Raw genomic sequence first — 18,188 nt, 5'->3', positions numbered from 1 at the left:
AGTCATGCAAGGGATCTGTAATGAGACTTCAGAGCAGTCTGTACCCGACTTGTGGTTCCTTTTTAAGATCTGCAGTAAACCAGGATGTAATTTCAACAAGATTAATTCTTACAAAGAGCCCAACGAATTCTTCCCAGCAGGAACACATGATTACGGCTTCATGTTCGGCAGAGACAGTGTGATACACTCGAAACTGCCCTGGACATAGGATCTTAATGAGTTAAAACAAAGGATTGACTTTGGCCAAGCTTTCGTCGACATGCAGCTGAATGGGACGGTGGCTGCTCATCTTTGAAAGCAGCTGGTGGAAAATCTGAAACATTCTTGACCCTCTTGTCAAGGGTTGGTTCCGCGCTGTATCTCAGCACAGTGGCAGTGACGACTAGTCGCTGGTTCAGTGCTGGGGTTGTTGGTTTTGCTCAGTCTCTGTGAAGGTGAAAGAATTTCTCCTGGGGTGGCATTAAGAGGAAGTCCCTGGTCACTCTGGATCAGTAAATTCAACCAGGTACCTAAATATTTAAAGCTTTAAAACTTTAATAACCCTTTCAGAATACTATAGTTTTACTTTACTTTAGACATTGGAGATACAGCGTGGGAATTGGCCCTTCGGCTCAACAAGTCCGTGCCAATCAGCGATCACCTGTACTCTTGCGCTACCCGACACACTAGGGACAATTTACAATTTTTAACCAAAGCCAATCAACCTACAACCCTGTATGTCTTTGGAGTGTGGGAAGAAACCAGAGAACACAGTCACAGGGAGAACATACAAACTCCACACAAACAGCACCTGTAGTCAGGATTGGGCCCAGGCAGCAACTGTACCACCTGCTCAACTTAAGCTGCGCCACTGTGCCACCCTCAACTTGCAAGATTTATTTTGGAATTGTACAGCACACAAACAGGCCCTTCAACTCATCAAGCTTGTTCCGAATACCCATCTACACCAACCAATTTTATTCTCCCCACATCCCCTCGTCTCCCCTCAGTACCTATCACTCACTTACACACGAGGGATGATTTACAGCAGCCAATTAATCTACTTAGCCACCCATCCCTGGGATGTGGGAGGAAACCAGAGCACTTGGAGGAAACCCCACGTGGTCACAGGAAGAACGTGCAAACTCCACACAGAAAACTCCACACAACTGACATCAGGATGCAACCTGGATCTTTGGTGCTGTGAGGTAGTGGCTCCACCAACTGCACCACTGTGGCCCACAGTTCTTTGGGATGGCATACTGCCCTTTATCTTTCAGTGGGACTAGCACATAAGCCACCACTCAGCTCTCCGCTGTTAGTGATGTGACCCACTGATGGTCAATGGGCTGCTGGCGGCTCTACACTGAAAGGAATGATTCAACTTGCACATGTTAATAATTTCATTGTGAATGCCAAGCGATTTACAGCCGCTGGATCCTTTTTAAACATGTCATACCATGTGGGCAACCATGGTTCTACATAAGTGTGGAAGTGATCACTCTGTTTCCATGATGTTAGTTGAGGGAGCTTTGAGTGCGCTCACTGGGAGGAACTGCAGTGCTGTTGGTTGAAGACACAAAATGCTGGAGTAATTCAGTAGGTGAGGCAGCATCTCTGGAGAGAAAGAATGGGCGACGTTTCGCGTCAAGACCCTTCTTCAGACTGATGTCAGAGGAGGGGGGGGGGAACAAAGAGAGAATATAGTCAGAGACAGTAAGACTAGTGGGAGAACTGGGAAGGAGAGGGGGATGGAGAGAGAAAGCAAGGGCTATCTGAAGTTAGAGAAGTCAGTGTTCATGCCACTGGGGTGTAAACTACCCAAGCGAAATATGAGGTGCTGTTCCTCCAATTTGTGCTGGGTCTCACTCTGACAATGGAGGAGGCCCAGGACAGAAAGGTCAGATTGGGAATGGGAGGGGGAGTTGAAGTGCTGAGCCACCGGGAAATCCAAGTGAACTACAAACCTGCAAGTCTTTGGATTGTGGGAAGAAGCCGGAGCACCCGGAGAAAACCCACGGGGAGAACGTACAAACTCCGTACAGACAGCTCCCGTAGTCAGGATCGAACCCGGATTTCTGGTGCTGTAAGACAACTCTCTACCGCTGTGCCACCGTGCTGTCCTGTTCTTGAAGAGAATGAAACACTGAGCCCATCTCGGGTGTGGCAAGCCCGTGAGTGGCTGATGCTTATTCCTCAACCATTGTCTCAGAGAGAGAGAGAGAGTGTCTGGTTATTTATCTTATCGCTATTTTCTGCCAGCTTGAGGGATGACACAAGGAACCCATTCCCACAGTCCCATTAAACTGGCTGTTTGACCTCACCTCTCACTCTCCTGTTAAACTGGCCAGGGCCACATTTCCTGAGCTCCATTTAAACTGCCAGGGCACCATTGGCTGTGTTCTCTTTAAACTCGCTGGCTTTTATTCTTTGGGCTTCCCTTTAAACTCGCCCGGTTCACTGGAAAATGTATCATACCACTGTGCAACATCGTAATAAAATGTGAATTAACCTGAGACGTCACCTATCCATGTTCTCCAGAGACGCTGCCTGACCTGCCTTGAGTTAGTCCAGCACATTGTGTCCTTTTGTGAATTAAAATTGGGTTGCTTTGTTGTTAGAATAACATCCAGTAGTTTGGGGATTCTGCCAGTCCACCACCACCAATGGCCCAAGGTGCCAAATTATGTGAGTTTTACTGCACTCAGTAATAAGACACATCTTGCATCTGCCCAAGGCTTTTTGTGAGTGCAACACAGCCACTGAAGTACTATCCAAGCATAGTTGCTATAGCAATGTAGAAACCAGAGCAGTCAACTTATTATCAAGCTGGAACAAACTAGCAATAAGATAAATAACCAGACATAATCTCTCTCCGATAACAGCGGTTGAGGAATAATTATAATAGTTGAGGACTAATTTAGCCATTTAGGGGTTTGCCCCACCAGAGATGGGTTCATCTTTTCATTCCCTGGGAGATAAGTAGACCTAGATCGATTAGCCTCTCAGGCAATTTCTTTTTTTGTTTTGCTACCAAAAATGAACTTTATTCAGATTAAAAGATATATGCAAAACAAAAACTGTGCAAAAACTCTTCAGACTTTTCAGTGCCTGTGCATTCAATAGTGTCATATTCAGTAGTGTTCACATCTATCCTTAAAGTGAACACCTTACCACTAATGTGGTCCCCGGGATGATATCCCTTCCCTTGTTTGAAGGGTGTCCATTCCGGATCCGCTCTGCCCCTCAATGTCCACCAGCAGCAGAATGTGATCCTGCTCTCACAGAACCTTGGTGTTGGCTGCGTCAAGCTTCAGTGAGTCCCTCACCATGTACTCCTGCAGTCTGGAATGGGCCAGTCGGCAACATTCGCAGAAGGATATCTTTCTCTGCTGGGTGTCCAACAAGTTGTGGGCAGACTAAAGAGTGTCTTTCACCAAATTGTTAGCATAATTAGCGAAGAGCAAATCAAAATTTGCCAGAGTTCTCTGGAGAAAACAAATAGGTGAAAAGGAATAGGTGATGTTTTGGGTTGAGATTCTTCTTCTCCCAATCTCGTCCCAAAACGTCACCTATTCCTTTTCTCCAGAGATGCTGCTGACTCGCTGAGTTAATGCGGCATTTTGTATTTATCTTTGGTGTAAAATAGCATCTGCAGTTCCTTCCTACACTACACAATGTATATTACCTCTGGTTCATTTGCCATGGGCTAAAAATTACAAAATCGGTAAACACTGGAAATACTCAACGGGTCAGGCAGCGTCTGTGGGAGGAGTAGCAAACAATGTTTCAGGTTAGAGATGCTTCATCTTGAAGCAGCTGTGATGAAGACTCTTTGATCTAATACATTAATTCTGTTTCTCTTCCCACAGATGTTGCCTGACGTGCTGCGTGTTTCTAGAGTTTTCTGTTTTTGTTGTAGATTTCCAGCATCTGCAACTTTTCTGGGGGGGGTGGGGTGGGGTTTGAGGGACGTTTGGGGTTTGATTCTCTTGATGAGCCAGCATAGACTCGATGGACTGAACTGGCTCCTTCTTTGTGGAAATATGGAAAACACAAATAGATGGTAGGGGAAAAGAGGTGGAGATCAAATAAATAAATATATTGACCATGAAACAATTAATCAATAATATTTGCATCATTTACAACTGCGATTTGGGATTTTTAGATAAGGAAATTGTCCTTCAAAGGTGAAAGGGCAGAGGTGGTTCTCCGTGGTCGAGTTGACTGTGTGAAGGGCTGTCTGCAGGCCGAATGGCCTCTTGTTTTATAATCTCCGGTGAAAGGCGGGATCTGATTGGGAATGTTTTAACCTGACTCTAACCTCCCTCTGCCTCAGATGTTCGTGGTCGATACGGTGGTGGGGGACAAGTGTAAGCTGCATGAGTTCAACATCACGGGATCTACCTACGCACCAGAGGGGGAAGTGTGAGTAACGGCATCCTTGCTCCCAACATCATACGCTCCAGACTCGGCATTGCCCTGTGGGCTGCCTTTGGCCCCAAAAATGCAGATGACAAGCAGGCCGTTAGTGCAGAAACACGGAACTGCAGATTCCAGTTTAGCAAAAAATGCCACAAAGTGCTGGAATAACTCAGCGGGTCAGGCAACTTCTCTGGAGAACATGGATAGGTGGCATTTCAGGACGGGACGTTTCTTCAGACATTGTGTGGGGGTGAGGTGGAAGAAAGCTGGAGTAAAGGAGGGGCAAGACAAAGCCTGGCAAGCAATAGGTGGATACAGATGTGAAACAAAAGGATTAAAGAATTGCGAATGGTGAAGCTAGAGGAAGGAATGTAGGTGGAGGGGAGGGCAAAAGGAAGATTGGACAGACAGAGAGAGAAAGAAGAGAGAGAGAGAGAAAAAGAGAAAGAAAGAGAGTGTGCGTGTGTGCGTGTGTTTCAGTGTAGTGTTCAGGCCATTCATACCACCCAGACAGAATATGAGATGGTCTCTCTCTAGCCTTGCACAGTACACACACTGAGAAACCCACTCTTGCTCTTTGAGTTGTCCCCCTTATGTAGGCGAGTGGTGGAATCTGAGAGGAGTTGATGGGAATGTGGAGAGAATAAAGCTGTATTAGTGCAAATGGATGTTGATGGATGGTGCATACTTGATGGGCTGAAGAGCCTCTCTGTGCATATGACCATGTGACTGTCTAATCCCGGGAGAGCTGAACAAATCAGATATTTCTCTTCCCATTGATGCCATTTGCCGATGAAACTCAACACTATCGTCGAGGGTAAAAAGGTTGCTGATCTCAATCCAAGTCTTTCTCTCTTTACAGGTTCATTGGTGACAAGCCCATTGAAACCAGCCAGTACGCCGGACTTGTTGAGCTGGCTACTATTTGTGCCCTGTGCAACGATTCCTCCCTGGATTACAATGAAGTGAGTATAAAACTTGACTAATTTGATTGCTGATCTTTACAGTCACTGACATAAGGAGCTCATAGAGTCATGCTCATTTGGCCCAACTTGCCCACACCGCCCAACATGTCCCATCTACACTAGTCCCACCTGCCCATATTTGGCCCAGATCCTTCTAAACCTATCCTATCCACGTACCTGTCTAAATATTTCTTAAACCTTGTGATAGTACCTGCCTCAACTACCTCCTTCTGCAGCTCATTACATACAACCACCTCCCTTCGTGTAAAAAAAGTTACGCCTCAGATTCCTATTAAATCTTTCCCCCCTCACCTTAAACCTTTGTCCTCTGGTGCTCGATTCCTTGTTCCTTTAACATTCCCTCTGAATGTGTTGGTTTTATTGTATTGAATATTGAATATTGCTGTGTGCATGTGCGTATGTGTGTATCGACGTATGTCAGAAGCAAGGTACTTGATTAATCCCGAATTTTATACCGTCACGAGTCAAGAGTGTTTTATTGTCATATGTCCCAGATAGAACAATGAATGAATGAGTGAATAGGTTTATTGGCCAAGTACCTACACATACAAGGAATTTGCCTTGGTGCTCCGCTCGCAAGTAACAATACGACATACAGTACAATTAAGAATAAAACATAAAACATTAAGAATAAACATGTGAATGAAATAGAATACCAGAGCAAAAGGAGGATACAGACTTGGTTTTTGAGTAGAGCTACTGCTCGTGGAAAAAAGCTGTTTTTTTGAAATTGTTATTTCAGTTTCTTACTGAAATACTTCCATCAGTTCCTATGGGATGTAGCCTGAATCTTAATTCCTCTGTTATAGATGTGAAAGTTTTCTTCTCAGTCTCCAGTGAGTCATGCTACCCTGCAGATAATCTGAAAACTTGGTTTTCAGACGATTAACCCATCAATTGCCTATGTGAATGTCGACAACCCACGGGTTTCACGACTTCTGCCTCTTGTTCTCCTCACTGATGTTTTAAGTTTCGAGAGATACAGCATGGGAACGGTTAGACCCTTCGGCCCACTGAGTCCACACCAACCCATTAACAGTTGTTCTATGTTATCCCACTTCCTCAACCACTCCCAAGGCACTAGGGGGCAATGTATAGACACCGATTAACTTACAATCATGCACATGTTTGGGATGCGGGATGAGACCGATGCACCCGGAGAAAACCCACGCGGTCAAAGGGAAGAGTATGTGCAAACTCCACACAGACAGCATCTGAGGTCAGGATCGAACCCGAGTCTCTTTGGCGCTGTGAGGCTGCGGCTTTACCCGCTGCGCCACCATTGTGCTTGTTGTTCGGGGGCTGTTTCTGTCTGATAGCTATGGCTTTAGTGGACAGCTAAGTCAAAGAAAATTTAGCCTCATCCTTCTCACTGTCTGGCTCATCTGCATCAATATCTCCATGCTGTTCTCCATTACAAAGCATCTTAGTCTTTACTCAATATAGTTTCAATGCAATTTTAAATTCCCAAGTGTAATTTTCATTTTATTGGAAATGTGCTATAATTAAATATATCGCACATGCACGCAGCCAACAAAATCTTGTTTCCTGTCATCCATCATATTCTTGTCAACCTTTGGAGCTTTACCCTGTTGATGTTCCTGGCTCCGCAATTACAACAGATCTTCCTGTGATCACTGGTCACGGGGCAATTACACCTCTACCTTCCGATACAATCGTTTTGCATCTGCCATTCGGCCCAGCGTCCCATTCCAATGTGGAGAAGTTCCTGACCCCTATCCCCTTACAAAACTGAAAATAACATTTACAACATTTAGAACGAGCTGCCGGAGGAGGTAGTTGAGGCAAATTCTATCACAATGTTTAAGAAACATTTAGACAGGTACATGGATAGGACAGGTTTGGAGGGATATGGACCAAATACAGGCAGGTGGGACTAGTGTAGATGGGACATGTTGGCTGGTGTGGGCAAGTTGGGCCAAAGGGCCTGTTTTCACGCTGTAAGACTCTGACTTAATAACTTAAATATGAATAATAATTTGAAATGAAAGGAGTTGACGGAAGAAAACATTTAAAAAAAATAGTCCATACGTTCTCCCTGTGACCCTGTGGGTTTTCTCTGGGTGTTTTGATTTTTTTTCCCCACTCTCCAAAGACATGCAAGTTTGTAGATTAATTGGCTTCTGTAAATTGTCTCTAGTGTGTAGGATAGTGCTAGTGTATGGGTGATCATTGGCTGGCACGGACTCGGTGGGCCGAAGGGTCTGTTCCCAGCCAGTATCTCTAAAATGTAAAAGTCTAAAAGTGATTAATTTCAGGGTTGACGGAGTCTTATTCCCTCTTCCCTCCTAACCTTGAAATATCTGGAAAGTGCACAGGATTTTGTCTCAAATGAGATGTCTCCTTGCATCATTAATAAAATGGAACAAATGTTTCTGATGGACATTCAGGACTCGGGTGTCTAAAAACCCTGAAACTGCGCTTTAATGATGTGAACAACAGTGAGATTTCATGACATACTTATACACACTCTTCGTTCTTTCCTTTCCCCGTCCTATCCCAGGCTAAGGGAATTTACGAGAAGGTTGGGGAAGCCACAGAAACTGCTCTCGTTTGCCTGGTGGAAAAGATGAACGTTTTCAACACTGATATCAACAACATCACTAAAGTGGAGAAAGCCACCTACTGCAACAATGTAAGTGTTATGTTGTGAATCGTTATTTAATAGAGTATTGTTACACTAGTATCAATAGCAGCTATTGCTTGTCAATTTCAATGGCCAGTCACGATGAAACTGATAAACTATGTTCATAAGAGATAAAGGGCCGTTCCCACCAGCATGCGACTCCATGCGGCAAACGCGATCTATAGGGCTGGTCCCACCAGCATGCGACTCCATGCAGCAAGCGTAACCTAACCTGGTCGCTTGAGCCGTACGGCCTCGCGAGGCCGGTCCCACTTCGATCGCCGGAGCCGTACGGAGTTGTGCGGAGCTGGTCCCGACATCGCGCGGGGCTCTGAAAAACTGACCATGTTTAAAAATTCCACGCAGCAACGGCCTGCCGGCCCGCAGCCGCCGTGTCACTCACTCGACCTCCGCGCGGCTCCCGCTTCTGGTTTGGTTGCGCTTGCCGCATGCAGGCGCATGCTGGTGGGACCGGACCTTTAGGTCGCGCTTGCCGCATGGAGTCGCATGCTCGTGGGACAGGCCCTTAATGGTGTCTGATTACTGTGAGGAGGTTACATGGAAACTGTTTATTTTTCCTCAGATTTTTTTTCCCCATGACAACTTTTTTTCCTGCTTTTCAATTTTCAAGGTATCTTTGAAGTGGTTCTCGAGTACCCAATTGCGATAGCTATTTTAACCCATGTAACACAAATTGTGTTGCCTAGTTCATTTCGCGCGTAACATCTAATTAACATTGTGGAAACACGCATTATAGCAGAATTATAGTTAGTGATTCAAGAGTGTTCTTCAGACTGAGGAAGGGTCTCGACCCGAAACGTCACCCATTCCTTCTCTCCACAGATGCTGCCTGTTACTCCAGCATTTTGTGTCTATCTTTGGTTTAAACTGGTATCTGCATTTCCGTCCTACACATATACACACACACACACACACACACACACACACACACACACACACACACGTGCGCACACGCATCTGTTGGCTGACTCACTCACTACTACAATTGTTGGAGGCTCCAGCAACTGACTATTGCCACTCACTCTCTCGTAGACCATCAAGCAGCTGATGAAGAAGGAAGTGACACTGGAATTCTCCCGCGATCGCAAGTCCATGTCCGTCTACTGCTCTCCCGTCAATCCATCGGTCGGAGCTGGGAACAAGATGTTTGTGAAGGTGAGAGGCCTCCGTACACTCGCGGGGAGAGTCGGGCATGTCGTAGTTCGGCCACATTTGGAGTGTTGTGTGCAGTTGTGGTCGCACTTTTACAGGAAGGATGTGGAGGGTATAGAGAGGATGCAGGAGAGGTTCACCAGGCTGTTGCCTGAATTAGGATAGGAAATTTCAGATTAGCGGGATAGGGCTAAACAGTGGATATTTTTAAGGCAGAGATAGATATATTCTTGATTAGTACAGGTGTCAGAGGTTATGGGGAGAAGGCAGGAGAATGAGGTTAGGAGGGAGAGATAGATCAGCCATGATTGAATGGTGGATGGGACGAATGGCCTAATTCTACTATTTCTTATGACCTTAAACATGGATAAATGGGACTAGCTTAGATGGGGCATCTTGGTGGACATGCGCATGTTGGGATGAAGGGCCTGGTTCCATGCTATGCGACACTGTGACTCTACGAGAACATTGTTTCTTTAGGGGGCTCCTGAAGGAGTAATCGAGCGTTGCAATTACATCCGTTACGGCACCTCCAAAGTGCCCCTGACACCCCGACTGAAGGAGCAGATCCTGAGCGTGATCAAGGAGTGGGGAACGGGACGGGACACGCTGCGCTGTTTGGCGCTGGCAACCCGGGACAGCCCGCCCAAGAAGGACGAGATGGACCTGGAGGATGCCACCAAATTCATCAAGTATGAGGTGAGCAATGTTTCTTCTGCTGCGGGTGTCTGAGGGAAGGGGTCTAGGGTTTGGGGAGGGGGGAGAGGCTGCCAGAGGAATGTCCTCTCATTCTATCCTTTGCCATCTCCCTGAACACACTTTCCCTGCACATGAGAGCACTCCATTTAGTAGCAACACACCAGCCAGTCTGTAGGTGGAAGGGGTTGTCTTCAAGAGGGCTTCAATTCTGTTGGGACTTGGTGTACATGGGATGGACCATTGTACCTGTCAAGAGCTAGGCATTGAAACTACCCTGTTCTGGTTCAAAGGGAATGTTGCTGTCAATATATCTGGTGCAACCACTGGAACTGGTTCATCGGGAACACTGTCGTCAGGGCTTGTGATCAGATTGGATCCCATTGCTCCTTCCTAAATTTGGCCAGAGTACCCCAAGCTACTGTGCTGGTCCACTGCTACTTGTCCCTGAGATTTGAATTGTTCTCAAGTCAATGTGTCTCAGGTGTATTTAGCTCATTGTGGGCAGCACAGTGGCAATGCGGTAGAGTTGCTGCCTTACAGCACAAGAGACTGGGTTTGATCCGGACTACGGGTGTTGTCTGTTACGGAGTTTGTACGTTCTCCCTGTCACCGCTGGGTTTCCTCTGGGTGCTCTGATTTCCTCCCACACCCCAAAGATGTACAGGTTAGTAGGTTAATTGGCATCTGTAAAATTGTAACTTGTCCTTAGTGTGTGTAGGATAGCGCAAGTGAGCAAGGTGATCGCTGGTCGGCACGGACTCGACGGGCCGAAGGGCCAGTTTCTACGCTGTATCACTAACATCTAAAGTCATATGTGACTAGATCTCAACAGCTGCAAAGGGAGTGAAAGATTCAACCAGCAGGAAGACAACAAGCTGATGATCAAATCGTCTTTGATGTTTGGAAGTAGATCTTCAAACTGATAGAGAGGTTCATTCATTGCCTCGCCTGCAATTAACTGTTATAAAAATGAAAACCCCCGGATATTCCCAGACATGCCCAGACAGAAGATTGAGGGGTTCCTCAAGCTTGTGTTGGCTGTGTTTAGTTTAGAGATACAGCGTGGCAACAGCAGGATACAGCAGGCCCTTCAGCCAACCAAGTCGGCACCGACCAGTGATCGCCCCATACGCTAGTTCTATTCCACACACAAGGGACAATTTACAGACGCCAATTGACCTACAAACCTGCACGTCTCTGAAACCGAGACCCCCGGAGAAAACCCATGCGGTCGAACCTGGTCGCTGGTCGCTGTGAGGCATTGGTGTAGTTGTGTTGTAATAGTGAAGGAGGCCAGCTGTGGAAAGATCACGTGTGGATGGAGAATTATAGTGGCAGACAGCTGGCAGCTCTGGGTCATTGTGGAGGACAGAGCACGGGTGCCCCACAAACGATGACCCAAATCTACAATTGGGTTTCTCTGGTGTGGAGGAGACCACACTGGCAACACTGAATGAACACAGTTGCAGCAGGCCCCAAGAGGTGTAAGTGAATCATTGCTTCACCCGTGAAAACTGTTTGGGGCTTTAGATGGTGGGAAGAGAAGAGGTGAAAGGGCAGTCAGAGTTTTGAGTAGAGAAGTTGCAAGTTATGTCGCAGTTGTATAAGATGTTGGTGAGACCGCATTTAGAATCTTGTGATCCGTTCTGGGCACCATGTTATAGGAAGGATATTGTCGAGCTTGAAAGGGTTCAGAGAAGATTTGCGAGGATGTTGCCTGGGCTAGAGGGTCTGAGCTCTAGGGAGAGGTTGAGTCGGCTGCGTCTCTATTCCTTGGATCACAGGAGGATGAGGGGTGATCTTATAGAGCTGTACAAAATCATGAGAGGAATAAATTGGGTAGATGCACAGAATCGCTAGCCCAGAGTAGGGGAATCGAGGAACGGAGGACATAGATTCAAGGTGAAGGGGAAAAGATTTAATAGGAATCTGAGGGGTATTTTTTTCACAAAAAGGGTGGTGGGTGTATGGAATGAGCTGCCAGAGGGGGTAGTTTAGGCTGGGACTATCCCAACATTTAAGAAACAGTTAGACAGGGACATGGATAGGACAGGTTTGGAGGGATGTGGACCAAACACAGGCAGGTGGGATTCATGTAGATGTTGACCGATGTGGGCAAGTTGCTCCAAAGGGCCAGTTTCCACACTGTATCACTCTGATTCTATGACGGGTGTGTCATCCCTTGCTCTTGGGGAAAGTGCCGTAATAAAAGGGAGTGGTAGGTGGGCATGGAAAAGGTCTTGAAGCAAACGATGCCTTTGAAATGTAGTCCTCCCTTGCAAGAATCTGGCTGTGTGATCAGTAGAGGCAGAGGATGAGAGAATGTGACAGCTATCCCGCATCTTAGTCAGTATTCGGTGACTAAGAGCCAATTATAAACTTACTGTTCTTGGCTTCTGCTATGCCTCATACCAGCCTCCAGATTTTTTTGCTTTTATAACAGATTATTTTGACAAGCTTTGCAATGATAATAACAACATCCATTTATGAAGTGCCCTTAAAATAACAAAATGTTTCCCGATGCTTCACGGAGGTAATATCAAACATCGGCTGATGTCCACCCTCGTGAATAAATATTGGAGCAGATGACTGAGCCCTTGGTCAAAGGGGTGGGTGTTACTGAGCCTCGGAAAGGGAAAATGGAGAGAGAGGCAGAAAGGTACTTGGAGGGAATTCCCGAGCTTGGGCCTTGTCACCTCATTACCCAGCCAGACACGGCAGCACTGGCACAAACGCCAACTACTCTGTCGCCCATAGTGGACCTCAGTACCAATCCCATAGTGGACATTAGTACCAGTCCCACAGAGGACTTCTGTACCAGATCATAACAACAGCCAATTTGCGTTAAATGTATGCCCAACCCAAGCAAAGGAATTCCAAAAATAGACACAAAGCACTGGAGAAACTCAACTGGTCAGGCAGCATCTCTGGAGATAAGGGATGGCTGATGTTTCTTCAGACTAAAAGCAGAGGGGAGGGAACTGGTGGCCAGAACAAAGCCGGGCCGGCAGCAAGACAAAGGACTCCATTGCCAGCAGCGCTGTCTGCGGAGGGCGCTCAGCATCGCCAAGAAGGGTTTTAAACCCCATAAGGCGTCCCATTGTTGGTTGGAGAAGAGCAGGTCGATACTGAAGGGATATAAAACAACGATGTGAAGCGTGGAACTATTATTTATTTGTACAACGACAAGGATGGTGGAGGCATTTTGGGAGGACAATGAAAATGCATCTGAGGGTACTTTAAATTAGAGAAGAATACAAGGGATGGATTCATACAACGCTGGGCTGTAAGCTGCCCAAGCGAAATCAACGTTCATACCGCTGGGCTGTAAGCTGCCCAAGCGAAACATGAGGTGCTGTTCCTCAAATGGAATTCCAAACCGCCTAACCACTTCCCATTCACATCTAGAGCATGAATTCCCAATCCAACCATAACACTTAAATACAAAGTCATCTTGCAGCTGTAAAATCTTCTGTTGTTTATTTTATCCCGGGCACCGAGAGCCCACAGATACGGCCTATTGACAAACGCAACAACGAGGCAGCCATTGTCCGCGGCGAGGCAGAGTGCCGTCCTCGCCAAAGACTTCAAAGAGCTGGTCTCTTAGGTTAGTTTAGAGATACAGTGCAGAAACAGGCCCTTCTGCCCACCGAGTCCGTGCCGACCAGCGATCCCCGCACACTTACACTATCCTACACACACGAGGGACAATTTACAATTTTACCGAAGCCAATTAACCTACTAACCTGCACGCCTTTGGTGTGTGGGAGGAAACCGGGGCACCTGGGGAAAACCCACGCAGGTCACAGGGAGAATGTACAAACTCCGTAGAGACGGCACCCATAGTCAGGATCGAACCAGGGTCTCTGGTGCCATAAGGCAGCAACTCTACATCTGCACCACCGTGCCAGCCGTCTTCTGATCCTGTGGGGTCAGGTGCCCAACACTGCCTTTCTGGAGGGTTCCCTTCCAGCAGCGAGATGAACAAAAGCATCTGTGTCGTTCAAAGTGAGTGACCTCTGCAGGTCCGCACAGGCAACACCTAAGGCCAGGATCGAACCCGGGTCTCTGGTGCTGTGAGGCAGCAGCACTACCTGCTGCCACACCAGCACCTTTAAGCGAGGTGCTAATGATCTAATAATGCCACAGGACCTTGTTTTTCTTGTCTGCAACACAGCGAGTCCACAGACTACTCGTGGCTGTGCATCATGGCTGAGATTCTGGTCAAGGTAAGTGTACCGTGATGTGCACCGTACTGCCTCACTGCTGACTCCTGGATACAGTGTATGTGGAGAGGATGTGGGAGAGTCTAGGACCAGAGGCCACTGCCTTAGAAAGGAGATGAGAAGGAATTTAGTGAGAGGGTGGTGAGTCTGTGGAACTCATTGCCACGGAAGGCTGTGGAGGCATAGCCAATGGATATATTAATGGCGGAGATTGTCAGATTCTTGATTAGGACGGGTGTCAGGGGTTATGGGGCAAGGGTTGAGAGGCATAGATAGATCAGCCATGCTTGTACGGCGGAGTAGGCTTGATGGGCCGAATGGCCTAATTCTGCTTCTAGACCTTGTGAACTAAGCATTGCTTCTTCCCTCTCCCCTGCAGACTGACCTGACGTTTGTGGGCTGTGTGGGGATGTTGGACCCCCCGAGGAAGGAAGTAGTGGACGCCATCCGGAGGTGTGAGAAGGCCGGGATCCGTGTCATCATGATCACCGGTGACAACAAGGGCACGGCCATCGCCATCTGCCGCCGGGTTGGGATCTTCGGTGTGGACGAGGACGTGTCGGGGAAGGCCTACACTGGCCGCGAGTTTGACGACCTGTCGCTGGAGGAGCAGCGGGAAGCCTGTCGCTCCACCCGCTGCTTTGCCCGCGTCGAGCCCTCGCACAAGTCGAAGATCATCGAGTACCTACAGTCGTTCGATGAGATCACAGCCATGGTGAGTTCAGGTGCTGGCCACGGCTCCACCTCTCCTTCCAAATGCCTCCTTGCCCCAGCTTTTGCCCCCAGCCGAGGGCCAATGTGTGTCTAATTACTGAAGATAAAATCCAGCATTTTGTGACACTCTACATTTTCCTTGACCTTCGTCCCCTTTGATTTCTCCTTTTTCACACTTTACCCTTCCACATCACTATGTCTCCCTCTTCCCTGACTCTCAGTCTGAAGGAGGGTCTCAATCCAAAACGTCACCCATTCCTTCTATCCAGAGATGCTACCTGTCCTGCTGAGTTACTCCATCATTTTGTACAGTTCCTTTCTACACATCCTGTCTAATTACCCCTCTCGGAAGCACCTACTGCATCAACCTGCATCAACTTGTCGTGACATGGCAGAGTTCAGTTCAAGCAACTGGCACAGTTTGATGCACCAGCAGACCACAGACTGCTGGCACATTGGCACAACAGGACCAGCGACCCTGGTTCAATCCCGACATCCGGTGCTGTTCAAGTGGAGTTTGCACATTCTCCGTGGTCCAGTTTCCTCCCACATCTCAAAGACGTGCAGATTGACCAGTTGATTGGCGGGTGTAAATTGCCTGCAGTGTGAAGATGAGTGGTAGATATCTGAGTGGAGTTGATGCCTGCAGAATAAAATGGGTTGGAATAGGAATAATCCCTGCACCTATCTGAGAGTCACGGATGGATACAGCAGTATGCCCTGAGTTTGGGGAACTAATCTTTGAGGATATGTTGGGGCTTCAGTGGTTCCGCGCTACTGCACTGGAGGTGATTGTGGACCTGGGACAATTCCGCCAGGAGAGAGCAATAATTCCTTTCTTCTCCGCAGACGGGAGATGGCGTTAATGATGCTCCTGCTCTAAAGAAGGCTGAGATTGGGATTGCCATGGGCTCGGGAACTGCTGTGGCTAAGACGGCAGCAGAAATGGTGTTGTCAGACGACAACTTCTCCACCATCGTGTCGGCCGTGGAGGAGGGGCGAGCGATCTACAACAACATGAAGCAGTTTATTCGCTACCTCATCTCCTCCAACGTGGGCGAAGTGGTCTGGTAAGGCTTTGTTTTTGTCAAATTAAAGCACAATGGCCTGCCGTCTGGTCTTTCGGTACTTGCAGGACTCTGCTTCATGGTGGCAAGTGCATCCCTCATGGGAGCAACCAAACTTGCTTGCCATGCATGGAGACTTTCTCCTCTGTACTGCCTGCTGCAGTGGTTTTATGCATAAAAACCTGAATTCCACAATTGACATTGTCGGCGGCAAAACGTGGTGACTCTCGTGTACTGTCTGGATGAGGTCTGCTATGTGATTTTACCGGGTTGTTTGCCAAACAAGGCATTTCACTGTACCTAGGTACATGTTACAATAAAGTATCATTGAATGAAATCATTGACTGTGGAGATAGAGGCTGGACATTACGGACAAAGTACTTACTGCTCAATGTTGCTCTCCACTGGTGTTTGGGTGATGATGTCGGAGGGAGCTTTGTACTCTACCCCTCCCCTATATCTGACTTTACTTAACTACGTTCTATCTTGGCCATTTTCCCATCATGCTCCCCAGTATGTGAGCTCTCGGGTTAACCATATTATAACCCAGTCATAAGTCTCAAACATCCCGACCGCAGATGATGAGACCAAGATCGGTGCATGTACTCCACGTACATGTTTGCTCTGAGCTCTGGTTTGTTGCTGTGGAGATGGATGATGTATCAGGACTAGGACAATGGAGCCTGGGGCCCAAGACAGGCTGGAGCCCCATCACTGACAAGGGACATTTCCTGTTGTGGTACGTTGACTGTGGTTAAATCCAATCACCCTTCCTCTTCCTTGTTTCCCTGCAGCATTTTCCTCACTGCCATCCTGGGCTTGCCCGAGGCCCTGATCCCGGTGCAGCTGCTCTGGGTGAACCTGGTGACAGACGGTCTTCCAGCCACGGCTCTGGGCTTCAACCCTCCCGACCTCGACATCATGAACAAACCACCTCGCAATCCCAAGGAGTCCCTCATTAGCGGCTGGCTCTTCTTCCGATACATCGCCATTGGAGGTAAGCAGGCCGCACACTAGCATTCGCACACTGAAGCCGTCCCCTGGTGAATCTCTTCCAAGATGCCGTCCATCCCAGGCGACAATTGCTTGTTGGCCACGGAAGCAGATGTACAATGGCATATTACAATCACTCCACACTTTTAAATCTCTACACACAGTAAATGGCTCGATTGTAATCGTATTGTCTTTCCGCTGACTGGTTAGCATGCAACACAAACTTTTCACTGTATCTGTACATGGAACAATAAACTAAACTGAACTGATTTACTCAGTTCCAGGACTTGAGCACTGCTGGCAAGAGCATGATTTATTGCTCTTTCCCATTGCCATTTGCCTCTGAACCACCCCTGTCCTTCTGGTGAAGCTGCTCCCACTGTGCTGCTGGGTAGAGTTGCAGGATCTGGACCCAATGACCGTGAAGGAATGCAAATATACTTTCAAGTCATGGTGCTGGCTTGGAGGGGTATCTGCAGGTACAATAACCCCTTGCAGTAACGGACTACGGGGGATGAGGGGTGAGGATGGTGGCCGTTATTGGCGATTGTCACCTATAACCGAGTGCGGGGGGGGGGTAAAGTTTAAAGTGGTATTCCCATGCACCTGATGCCCCGATCATCTCGAGGATCAATGATTGGAGCTGGGCAAGTGTGTTCAGGAACATATTGGTTTGGAATGGAGCTAAGGGACCAGGCTTTTGTTTAGATTACATTATAGTCTCGTCTAATGATTCTGTTGTATCCAGTCGGTGGTTCTGACCTGCAAACCCAGCAGCAAGGAAGGGGGTCTCCAGATTGTCCCTAAAAAGCTTTGCATCCTCTGAACTTCTTGTGTTGGCAGGAAGTTGAAGTCTTTCCAGACACACAACAAAATCTTAGCCCACATCCAAGATCTAGGAGTTGGTGCCAAGGACGTGTAAAGAGCAGAAATGGTTATGAAGGATTTTTTTTACCAGAGAAGCCACTTATTTGTCTATTAAGGCAGTTTCAGGGGAATTCAGAATTGGACAGGATTTGGAAAGTGTTAAATTAGCAAAAGAGTCAGAGTGGAAAGACTTTTTTTTTCCGCAGCCTGCTGTGACCTGATCCGTTACAGTGAAGGGAGGAGGGTCAGTTCTGGAAACTATCACTGGTGAACCATAGACACCATTGGACAGAGTTTTAATTAAAATATCATAATCTCAGATATGGAAAACAAAGTGCTGGGGTAACTCAGCAGGTCGGACAGCAACTCTGGACGACATGGATAGATGACGTTTTGGTTTGGGACTCTTCTT

The 18,188-nt window shown here is 47.4% G+C and overlaps 1 protein-coding gene across 1 annotated transcript in view; it reads left to right on the top strand.

Moving 5' to 3' along the window:
* atp2a3 (ATPase sarcoplasmic/endoplasmic reticulum Ca2+ transporting 3) overlaps positions 1–18,188 on the top strand; it is a 129,556-nt gene that overhangs the window by 85,185 nt on the left and 26,183 nt on the right. The window contains exons 9-16 of the mRNA XM_055657834.1: positions 4,319–4,407; positions 5,267–5,369; positions 7,915–8,046; positions 9,091–9,213; positions 9,691–9,909; positions 14,515–14,850; positions 15,699–15,919; positions 16,711–16,913. Coding sequence (XP_055513809.1) covers positions 4,319–4,407; positions 5,267–5,369; positions 7,915–8,046; positions 9,091–9,213; positions 9,691–9,909; positions 14,515–14,850; positions 15,699–15,919; positions 16,711–16,913 — 1,426 coding nt within the window. The remainder of the gene's footprint in view (positions 1–4,318; positions 4,408–5,266; positions 5,370–7,914; positions 8,047–9,090; positions 9,214–9,690; positions 9,910–14,514; positions 14,851–15,698; positions 15,920–16,710; positions 16,914–18,188) is intronic.

This window comes from Leucoraja erinacea, chromosome 28, assembly GCF_028641065.1.
Source record: "Leucoraja erinacea ecotype New England chromosome 28, Leri_hhj_1, whole genome shotgun sequence".
Classification (NCBI taxonomy): Eukaryota; Metazoa; Chordata; class Chondrichthyes; order Rajiformes; family Rajidae; genus Leucoraja; species Leucoraja erinaceus.
The sequence above is the reverse complement of the archived record's forward strand: the minus strand, read 5'-3'. Positions and strand labels throughout refer to the sequence as shown.